Source organism: Manis pentadactyla, chromosome 3 (assembly GCF_030020395.1).
Source record: "Manis pentadactyla isolate mManPen7 chromosome 3, mManPen7.hap1, whole genome shotgun sequence".
NCBI lineage: Eukaryota > Metazoa > Chordata > Mammalia > Pholidota > Manidae > Manis > Manis pentadactyla.
This window is the reverse complement of record NC_080021.1, coordinates 106,688,508-106,700,478: the sequence shown is the minus strand read 5'-3', so window position 1 is coordinate 106,700,478 and position 11,971 is coordinate 106,688,508. Positions and strand designations below refer to the sequence as shown.

Below are 11,971 nucleotides of genomic sequence, written 5' to 3'. Positions count from 1 at the left end.
ATTTCCTGAGTGTGTCACAGTCAGACTTGTTGGTGGTTCACTTATAAATCTACAAGACGGAATTCATAGCTTTTCATTTTGTTTTAGTCTTCATGAAAAACTTGTAATAATTCACCATTATGGAACAAAAAGAACTGTGACTTATGATTTGCAATTCACATAGCTGACATGCTACATTATCAAAATTTATGTTGTATTAGATTTTAGAAAAATTTTTTAAATTCTGTTTCTAAACAAAAGGACATTATTGGCACGTTAAATGGAACATGTGGAAGGTAATCCACTGCCAAGGAGGAAATATGATGACGCGAATGAGGATCTCACTCCCTTTATTTCCCCACAAAAACCCTGACTGCACCACAGACAGGAAAGAGGAGCTTCAGGTAATGGCAGCTGCAAGCTGTCACAATTTTACGTAGCTACAGACCAACTTGGGAAAGATACAAAGAATGTACATTTTTTTTTGGACCAAAGACTTTCGGTTATCATGTAGCTTGCTGGGACTGTTGTAAAATTCCAACATAGTGATAAAAATGTTGGACAAAAAAACAACCGTGGCTGTGTTCATCTAGAAAGGTCTACAATTTTCTCCAAAACTTAAATTTTTCCTACTGAACCTTTACAAGATCATGCATATCACTAGGGCACTGCTCCTATACCATTTTGAATATTTCTGAACTTTGTATCAGTGACATTGAAGATTCTGTTTTGATATTCTAGAGAAAATTTCTCAAGTTAAAATAGAAAGCTATGCAGGAAAAACCTAAGTAAGTGCTAAATGTCCTAGTCATGTAATTTTTATTAAAATAACTTACAATCTCCACATTGTATATTTAATGATTTATTCAGTATATTCTATTACTTTTACTCATCAATCACATATGTGCAGTGTCATCAAAAAAGAAAACTAAGTTTTCTACTCAGGAAACACTGTGAGTGAAACATTTTACTAATTATAAAATATTAGTGTTCTTATCTATTTTTATAATTCATTGTTAGTGACATAAAAGACATTACCAATATTGCTAGATGATTTTTAAAAACTAATTAAATCCATTAGAAGTAGTAAGAAGTATCCACTTATTCATCAACACAAAAGATAAATGAATTACACTTAATGTAACTTAAAAGCATGTTTCTTTTGGACAATACTTATATATGAACTTTTAATCAATTAACGGAGCTAATAGGTTTCATTTGCTATGAAAGAACAAATGAAAATGTGAAGTAAGATTGCATCACAAATGTCAACTACAACCAAATTAAAGATGTACTTTATCAAAACAATTTAGAGCAGAGTGCTCTGACAAGTGAACATTTAGTAGAACAGTAATTTGGCTAAGGTAAGAATTCAGATTTATATTTGTAATTCAGGATGCTGCCCAGTCTGCTCTACTTCTTGTTCTGCTCTTCTTTCAATGATATTAAGATGAGCAAGAAAGTATGCACACAATTACTTATTGAAGTCAAATAAATTATTCAGTACACAGGGATGAGCTATATTAACAGGTTTTATTATAATGTAAGGGAGTGGTGAGAAAATGGTAATAGTCATCTACTTAAGCCTTATTTTATATTTTTGTTTAAATTATTAGTCTTACTTCTCAGGTAAACATATACCTTTCTTTATGAGAATTAAGTTTTGGTGTGCTTTAATCCTTACAGCTTTCCTGTGAGACCAAGCAAGTCAATCTATTCCCATTTCACAGATGTGGGCCCAAGCCACCACCTGTATGATATATCCTACCCTTGATGGCAGTTTTTGAAGTAAAGACCATGATTTTACTTCAGATATCCTGATTTTGATGAATTAGAATGGTGGGGACAGTTTTTTCCCCTATTATATTCTCTCCTTCTAGAATCTTCTTCATGTGGTAAAACCTTATCTATTTCCTAGGTTCTATTCAGAAATCACCTCTTCTCTGAAACAGAGTCCACTGAAATCGATTAACTATTCCTGCCTCTGTTCCTCATAGTACTCTTCACAACTTCTGTAATAATATTTATCACCCTGTATCATTGATGACGTGCACATCTGTCTCCTCCTGCAGGCCCGAGTCACTTTTATATCCCCCATGGAGCCTGTTAGAGGGTCTGGCATGAAGTAGCTGTTCACTAACTCAAAAAAGAAAAAAATGAACATGTGACCCCAGAGACAAGAAGTAAGAAAACCCAGGTGTGGTACATACTCACGTCCTTGAAAGAGATTCTGTCAGTGGAAGAGGAAAAGATTTAAGAGCAAGGCAGGAAGTTAATATGAATTATAAAGAGTGACTCAAAGGTGTAGATAAAGGAGGGAAAGAACTGGCCTAAATCCAACCAATGTATCATCTCAGCTAAGACCCAAGTGAAGGTAATTAGCGGCAGGCATATTACCATACAAAGAGAAGGATTTCACTCCTGAATATCAATGGTTTCTTAAATACATAATTTTCTTCTACACACACTTTAAGACAGGAAGAAAGATGAGATGGACATTATTGATAATAGGCCTGCCAGAGAAAGAACCCCCGGGAATACTGACAATTTGTCTGTTCTCTAGTGAAAGGGTCTTTCAGATGGCCTGCCTTTCATTATCGGTCTGCTGAGGGCTCGATTTGGCTGTCATAAATACCAACAAGGAAATATTCACTGAGACTCTACCTGTACTCTGCCAAGAGTTTTCACATTTTCTTAATATGAGTTAGATACCACAATCCTTATTTGACAGGGAGCGGGACTGAAGACCAGAACAAATGTGCGAGTTGCTGAGGTTGCAAGCGTAGTTGGGAGCTCTGATCAGACCATGTTCGGGGGCTCTTCCTATAGTCCTCTACAACCACCTCTTTCACGGTCCAGAAACATTGTTACTCGCCGGCTGCACTATATCAAAAACATTCCCACTTCATGACACTTTGCTTAGGCTATTTCACATTTGCTGAACTGTAATTTGAGGATTCCTTTCACGTGAAGTTGGAGAATTTGGCTATATTCTTTGGGCATCTCATGGAAGCCACGCTTAGGTAAATTGTTGTCATAGTAGTGATGGCTGACAGGTGTGTTTTCTACAGTTTTAGAGAAGGGCCAAAATCCATACAGCTTCACATTTTCACACAGTTCAACTGCCACACTTGTGATCATCAAGCCGGAGGACAGGCGATACTCTGTCACACCTTTAGTTCTCCAGAAAAGGTCAAGATTTTTCAGGTACTTGGGATGGAAAAATATAACCTTCTGTCTTGCTTTAGATTGCTTCAGCACATCATACACTTTAAAAGAGGAACCAGTGTTGGCTCTGAAGGAAAATGCTGGCAGAAGAAGAAATGCATCTCCATAGGTTGCAATGTCCTCCAGAAATACTGCTTTCTTTTCTTTTAAATTCCCGTATCTGCCAAATTTTAAATAATAATAAAAAAATAATAATAGTAACAGTAAAAATCAAAGTAGCAGCTTTGGTAATATGAGGCTGAATTTACCACTGGCCAAAAATCTGAACCATTTATATATCACTATATGCAAAACAGAAAAACTGGGGGACTTAAAGAAAACTCTACAGCATCATGTAAAATATCAAGGCCTAGGCCTTCTTCTCTCTTTCTTGGTACTGCTGGGCTTTCCTTTCTGCTTTTTTACTGGGCTATACCCATACTGGACACACATTTCTTATGTTATTTTGTCCTCCAACTTGGTAGTTTTTTTCTATGGTTGCTTTCTGATGCTGAAACAACTTCCAAATTTATAATGAAGTGTTTTCTCAAATACAACACATAAATATCTACACATTGAAAGTATCTATATTTTCTTATATTTAGAAGATATAAGAAATATACCTTGTTAAATATATATATTTAAATATCTATACATTAAAAAATTTGTTGAGCAGTACACTTGTGATTTGTGTGTCTTTTGTATGCATTATTAAAGCTTCTTTTAGAAAACTTCAAAAATACAAATACATATACATTTAAAAATTTCCCCCATGTATTGTGATAGCTCAATATTTTTTATTTAAATAATTCTTTAGTATTATTTTATTTAATAATACCTTAAATATACTTGTATGCATGATCATTTGTATTTAGAAAACATACTTTGGGAGACAGGTAATATTTTATATTCTCTTCAAATACTGAAATTATTTGAGAGGTGTATTCTATTAATAACAATTATTAGTAACTTTTAATGAAAGCAATTGAGTAAAACTATGTATGGGGTTTTTGTTAACCAGCCAACATTTTGCAGTAGTTACAGTGTGGAAGATGAAATATGGGAATTATTTTTTTGTAGTAAACTATCCAAAGAGAAAACTTGAATTTGCCAGGTTCTCTTAAGGCTTATTCTCCAAAGTTTCTACATAGACTAAGTTTAATCAAGAAAGTACTTCCAAGATAAAAGAGTAATGATAAAATTCTGAAAGAAAAATGAGAAAGTAATTTGACTACAGTTGAAAAAGACGAAGAGACAAATAAGTTTTCATTTGATTAGCAGCATTCAGCTTATGACAGGAGAAGTACAACTGGTCATAGTTCTTACGAGCCACAACCTTGATAAAATATCAAATATTACAAATGTATTCTTATGAATTTTCTCCAAAAACCATCCCAGCTGTATTGTAAGGCAGTCTCAGTAATAAGATTAGTACTCAGATTAAGAAACATGTTAAACAATGTAAAAATGTTCTTGAACAGTTATGTCACTTACTTCAGTTTTATGATACTGGGATTTACAGTCACAATATTGGTTTTCCTGCCAACATCTTTACTAACATTTCCAGTGGTTGGGGGGAGGTTACACCTGAAATTTGGAAGGGAAACTATTTTCAAAATACAACTTATAAGAAAAAAGTGTGTATATAACACATATACATGATTACTGTCATTTTACTGGAGAAAATCATTGCTGTTAAGAGATCCTCAGAATTCATCGGATTTCCACTTAAAACTATTTAAGTACTGAACTCTTGCTTGGCATGTCAACAATGAATTATATAAGAATTTGATAAATGCTTTCAATATTGATTAAGACCTTTATAAGTAATACAACTAGAAATGACATTATACCTTGCCTAGCTTTTGAAGAGTTCACAATCCTTTTATTGTAATTATTATTTATATTGATTATGTTCTCACAGTGGTATGGTCACCAATTTACACATTTTAAAAAATTGAGGCAATTTGACTAAGGTTATAGAAGGAAAAACTACATTAAAAAAAAAAAGAAATCTCCTGATTTCCATATGGACAGTTTCTCCATCAATTTATGCTATTAATAAATAAAACCCTAATGTTCTTATAATGATGTTTTTATGTTGATGTTCTCATCCTCTTCTGAGTGCTAATTTGTTTTTAAATTGAGAAACAAATTAAGAACTGTAATTTTGAGTAATTATATTCCTGTCACAATAAAGGGAAAGTTGCTTATGACTCCCTAAATATTGTTTACTGAATTTCAAGTTAACCATTATTTTAAAGCTCTACATACAAAGGGAACATCTCCTGAGAACTTCCCAAGGAAGGCTATTTAAAGTTGATGTGTTCTGCAATATGACTGAGGTTGAAATATTCTGTTCCACACTCTATGAAACATACAATCAAATGAAACATGTACTTCTTTCATTGATAAAAAAAGATGCATTGGAAAATAATTAAATACAGCACCTTGGGAAAAATAAATATTTATCATAGATGACAGGCCACTGAAATGCCCTCATTAGTGGGTTTTCTGTAACAAGCCTACTTTCTAGAGTAGTCTCATATCATTTTGAAGAATCAAAGGTATTTTTCAGTATAATATCATAGAGACTCCTGAGGGAAATGATGGGTATTATTGAATATAATATGAGAAGCCACTCATTGCCTATTCTGTTCCTTACACATTGGACTGATAGCTTCCCAATCTTTTGAAATAAAAAAAAGCAGTTTCCAGATTGTTTTTATAAACTTTGAATGTGTATAGCCAAAATAAGTACAGGCTTAAAAATTAAATAGATTTTAATGACACCAACCACATCTAGCCCTCATTTTGCCTTTCAGTTGGAAAAGCTAACTTCAAAGGGAGCTCTCTATTGAGAAAAACACCTGGCATCAGCAAATGCAGAATCTAGAAATATATGCATTTACCTTAGAGCTATAAATAAAGTTAACTTGAAATTTAAAAAATAATTTTAAACCTAAACTTGTATTTCCTATATTTGCCGTGAAGTAAAATGGATGTTTAGACAATACCACAGATATTTTGGGAATTTTAAGTCTATAAAAAGTCTGTCACAAGAAGGATTATTTATCTTCGTCATGGTTTTTTTGCACTGAAGCACCTTATTAAGTGGCTAAATCATTCAGTTATTGGCCATCTTAACATTAATCACAAGGAATGCATTCAATAATCACTGGACTGTCAGGTCTGTTGTTTTATCACTACCTTCAGCATAAAAATTTTAAGTGAGATTAAAGTGAAAGTGGTGGGGAGCAGCTGCTGACTCAAAATCTTATTTCTTTTTCATTTGCTAAAAAGGGCAGCATTAAATCGATAAGGATCAAAGGATGGCCTCTGATGTATGAAATCAGTGCTCCAGAAAGAGGAGAAACAGATTTTGACTGACTTTTTAAAAAGATGCATTTCGACTGAATTCAGTCCTAACAGGGATGAATCACTTTTCCATCACATTCTAAAGTGGAGAAGCTCTGTAGGTTGGCTTATTATTACACAGGCACCCAGAGAAACTGCTTTTGTTTCTGTTTTTGCAAGCTAGCTGCTATTGAGATATAAACATTTAAAAAGACCAGATTTTAGAAGCTGCACAACTTTATTTTTCCCAAGCCAGAAAACTAAATAAACAATGACGTTGGCCTTGCTATACATGCCTAGATAAGCATTATCTCAAGTACTGTCTCAGAAAAAAATTTCTTAAAATGTGCCATTAACAAAAAGTTTTTAAGGTCAGGTGAACCTGGGAAATGTTGCTGTTTAGAGACCAGTTTACAGCCTTAATGCACAGAAGGCTCTGACAAGTCCTGCGGTGAAGACCATCTTTCACCGTGATTTCATGCAGAGTGTCAGAGAATTAAGTGACCATAACACATGTTTATCCTTCTGGTATCAACATTCTGAGGACCTCATAGTCCATTTAACGCTTCAAGAAAGCCTACCTAGATAACTTGTAGACTTAAGCAATGCAAATCAAAAGTCAAAATCTACAGGGTCAAAATGTCCTTTAAAAAAATCTAACTGATCTTTGGGTTCAAAGAAACTTATTTGACAAGTCTCACCTAAAAACGAAGTCGGATTTGTCAATTTCGGCTCCGCAGAGAGACTGATTCAGGATGCCCCCGTTTCCGACCACTGCACACCTACCATACGGGTACTCGGCGAGCGGCTGAGACTGCCGGGAGGGAGGGGGAACTACCATGAAAAACATACAGTTTCAGAGCCAGAGGCACCGTCACATTAGTGCAAGTGGCTTAATTTTTACACATGCTAAGGAAAGAAAAAGAAGTAGCTACACCATAGCATCTTGCTCAACTTAAGACATAAAATACAAAATCCTATAAACCCAAGTTTCATTTCTCTGGAGAGGAATACACAGCATATCATCTACAATATAGTGTAATAGTACATTTTTTTTACAAAAATGTAATGTGATGTATTTTACATCTATATAATTAAGCAAATACAACGAGAATGGCAAAATCCCATGCTGTGCCCTTCCAACAGACAGACAGGAACGTTTTTGGCAAAAAAAGAGAAAATGAAGCCACTTGAAAGTAGCATTAAACCTCTGTTCTTGGACATAAAATTAGTACTTAATTTAGTGACAGTTGCCTGTGCTTCTTACACAGTTAGACCTTCAGGCTCAGAGATGGTATGAGATTTGTGCCTGCCATCTCTGCAGACAGCCAGCCACTGGGATTCAGGCCTACTAACATGGGCCGACATCCCAAGGCCTGAGCCTTTTTTATTTCCCGCAATGACCTAACGGCTTACCCCAAAAGATGTCCTGTTTATATCAAATCCTCCCCAGTGTGAAACACGACATTTCAGTGCAACACCACACTTCTCCTTTTCTGGTCACTTTCCTTGAAGTAATGATGTGACCTTGCCCAGCAGGAAGGGTGGCAACTGAGAGGACCCAACTCACCTACTTTGTCTCTAGAATTCGTGGGTAGATCCTCAAGGGCAGGGAGTGTGTGTATCACTTTAACTCCCCCTCATCATTCGCTGCAGAGCTGGCATGAGGCAATGGGCACAGTGACCATTCGGTGGCCCACCCTGGTGCAGCCCACGTATTGTGCCTGAGCCCACCTGCAGCAGCCAGCTGGTAAATATGCAGGAATTTTGTGAGTTGGTTATTAAACCATTGGTAAATTAAAAAAGGCAGTGGCAGGGGTATCTGTACCACTAAAATCAGCAAACACTGTAAATCGGGGCACCCTACTGCCGAAAGCCAGTTTACGAACTCCACTGCCAGCGCCAGTGTGGTTTTGAGCAGCCCAATGGCTCCACGTCACTAGGACAGCCATATGCCCCTGATGCTGCATCTAGGAGATGCCAAACAAACAAAGGGAACTCCGTTTCTGCATGCACAGGTTTATCTCTAAAAATCAGAAATAATATTGTGGTTTTTACATGAGAGGCATTGTTCCACATGTATTACTCATTAACACGTGAAATCCATACAACCTTATGAGCATTATACAGATGGGAAAACTGAGGTATAAGTTTACGCAATGGCTGGAAAGTGGCAGAGCTGGGATTCAAACTCATGCAGTCCTTTGTAGAGTCCATGCTCTTAACCAGCACACCATCACACAACTTCTCACATTCAATGCATACAATATTAGCTTAAGCATGTCCCTTAATTCTATTTATATGCAATGCCTAGCCAAGTGCCTGGCTCTTAAATGAAGGGTTCCCAGATACCTCAGGCTATTTCAAGTCACCGAACTTCTAGCTTAAGATGTCTTTAGACAGTATTTACTAAACAGTTCCACCATAAATTCTGAATTTTATAGATAGGGTAGAGTGCAAATAGGCTCTTTATGGTACAATAGAAAAGATTACTGAGGGAAACATATCTCCGATTAAGCACTCAAAATAATGCATGTTTTTCTCTAGTATCTTGGTCAACTGGGGAAAAATCCATATGCTTTGGGATCTCATGTTCAGTAAGAGTTTAAATAAATTACAACTTTCAACGTTCCTTGAAATAAGTCTCCTAAGAGGCAAATTTGCACAACTCAATTGCCTGCTCATTGCTCATTCTAGTTGAAAACCAACTTCGTTATTTTCTTTTCAAGTAACTTAGCAAAGTTCCTGGAGGAAGTGACTTCACAACATGTAATCAAAAGCACCTGTTGTGGTCTGCTTGCTGTGTGCCTCACAGCTCTCCTGAGATGAGGGCCACAGAGCAGAACAGGGCAGGGCGGGCACTCAGGGAGCACGGTGGAAAAGAGGTCAACTGCCCCAGATGCCACAGCCATGGAAAGGGAATGCTTAAGCAACACAGAAAAGCTCCCTAACTTTGCAGCTGTTTTTGCACTGACTTCAGAATTTCCTCCCCACAATTAAAAAATACCTGTATAAATTTGGAAATGGATGTGCTGTTGTTAATCACATATAGACTTATCAAGACTGTGTTAAGTTATTCTTTTCAAGGTGCCAATTAGAAGCAAAAGAACCTGCTGCTCCTCTGTTTTGGTTAGTCTGAAGCAAGGAAAACACTAGCAAAAATTGCATGGGTAAAAGAGTTCTCACTGTGAAAATCTCCAAGGCTTTCCTTGACAGACAAGAAGTATAAATATTCTTGAGCTTTTCTCTTTACAATTAATTGTAATTTCAATGCATCATGAGGGCATTTTTAGAATGTTTTCTGAGTTATTTTTGGTCTCCCTTTCCTTCCAGAAAACATGCAACATTTTTCTATTTACTTCTCATCCATTCCCAGCTAACTATTCTTCCTTTGAATTATCACATTTTTTAAAAATGGAACTTACATGACCAACAATAAATTAGTTGAAAGAAGTCTATGGAGCAACAAAAGGAAATTAATTTTAAGAACTGAAAAATAGTCTACAGTTGATGAAATGCATATATAAAGTGATTCCCTTTTTGACAGTGTTGACTTGGCCTAATTGCTTTTAACCAAATAAAAAAAAGATGCCTGAGAGTGTATGTTTATAACCAATGGGATGTTCTTCATGATAATAATTTCCCCCAAGTTTGGATTTATATTAAGGGAGAAGTTTCTTCTTGTAATGATGCTATATCATTACTCATTAGTTTATTTAATGAATAAGTAATGAATGCATATATGTACTAAGGAATGTTTTAGGAACTTGGAATACATCAGTGAACACACCAAAGATCTCTATCTTTTGGAGGTTATGTTTATTGGCCATAAATTCTTACATATTTACTTCCCAAAGATGGGCCATATCAACCTATATAGTTCTTTGTGAAGGAATTGATTTAGTCACCCAAACTGACCCCTGAAAGAATCTTATTTCAGGTGAGAAATGCTCATCTTCCCAAGCCCTCATACTCACATGGCAGAAAGTCCCATTATTTCACCTCATTTAAGGATCAGCCATGAAGACTCCAGTTCTGGGAGTGCTTATCATTTAAGATATGAGCATCATTCCCTTCAGAGCCACCCTGCATTCAAAATCCCCTTTTTAAAATGGACCACTTACATATCTTATACAACAAAATGGTATGGTATTTTAATTAACCCCTCCATGATTGTAACTTATAACTTAAAGTAAGAGAAAATTCACATGGAATGGTGTCACAAACAAACCGCAACAAATCTTTACTCACCACTGGAAACATATTAAAAATGTTCTCTCTTATCAGGATTTCATTTTTACTTTCCACCTCATAACTCATGTTAGTCCCAGCTGGAGTGTTATTTTGAGAAACAATGAAGTTCTGAACAGCAGCACAACAGGAAGCAAGCTTTGCTCTGCCAAGGATAAGAATAAACGTGAACCAAGGAGTAAGATTAAGAAACCAGAAATAGAGACTACAATGGAAAATGCAAAAGAGGATTTTGCCATATTGGCTTTCAGAAAGAAGACAAATCATTCACAAAGGTGACATTTTTATCTCACTGTGGCTTTGGATGGTGAAATGGTGCCTTGGTAGGACAAGGCAGCCAAGAATGTTAAACTTACTTATACTTAGGTAGGGACCGTACATTCTAACCTACTTGGGTAGGCACCAATAGAAAATACTTGTTAATATAGTGGTTTAAATATAAAAACTTCCTTCTAATGATAATGTTATAACATTAAAGAGAAAAATGTCAAGATACATTATAATTATTTTGTAATTATCATAAAGTACAGAAAGTAAATTAAGAACAGTATTACAAATAGTCACCAAAGCAATACGTGAGCATTTATTATGAGACAAGTCCCATGAAAAAAATCATTCAATACAGCGATCTTTTTGAGCTTTCTTGACACATAATGAACAAATACAGATTGTTTATATTTAAACAATATACCACTCCATGGTTTGATATGCATATACATTGTTAAATAATCACCGCAATCACCTAAATTAACATATACCCATCACTGCAGAGTTACTATTTTTTTCTTTCTTTTTCTTCTTCTTTTGTGAGTGTATGAGGTGGTGAGAACACTTAAGATTTATCATCTTAGCAAATTTCAAATATACAATACATTATTACTAACCATAGTCACATTATTGCACATTAATACAGTGAATTTTTAGGTCAAACAAATTTTATGTTGCCATTCCTTACCGAAAGCCCAGAGAAGTGTAACTTAGTATCAAGCTTTATTTCAATGCAAATACTGTGGAGCAAAACATTATTTGTAGAATGCAAATACAGGAACGTACTTCCAGGGACCACCTGAGTTTGCCCCCAGCCTCAAACAGGTGAATAAAACCACTCAGCTTCATATTTCACTTACAGAATTCTATAGGATGCAGACAATATAGTTTCTCTTGATTATTACAGCTT

At 35.5% G+C, this 11,971-nt stretch overlaps 1 protein-coding gene across 1 annotated transcript in view; it reads right to left on the bottom strand.

Annotated features, from left to right (window-relative positions):
- Positions 1-469: 469 nt before the first annotated feature.
- Positions 470-11,971, bottom strand: part of ST8SIA6 (ST8 alpha-N-acetyl-neuraminide alpha-2,8-sialyltransferase 6) — a 135,389-nt gene continuing 123,887 nt past the window's right edge. The window contains exons 5-8 of the mRNA XM_036889034.2: positions 10,795-10,939; positions 7,245-7,357; positions 4,681-4,773; positions 470-3,367 (exon numbers count right to left, since the gene is read on the bottom strand). Coding sequence (XP_036744929.2) covers positions 2,899-3,367; positions 4,681-4,773; positions 7,245-7,357; positions 10,795-10,939 — 820 coding nt within the window. The 3' untranslated portion in view covers positions 470-2,898. The remainder of the gene's footprint in view (positions 3,368-4,680; positions 4,774-7,244; positions 7,358-10,794; positions 10,940-11,971) is intronic.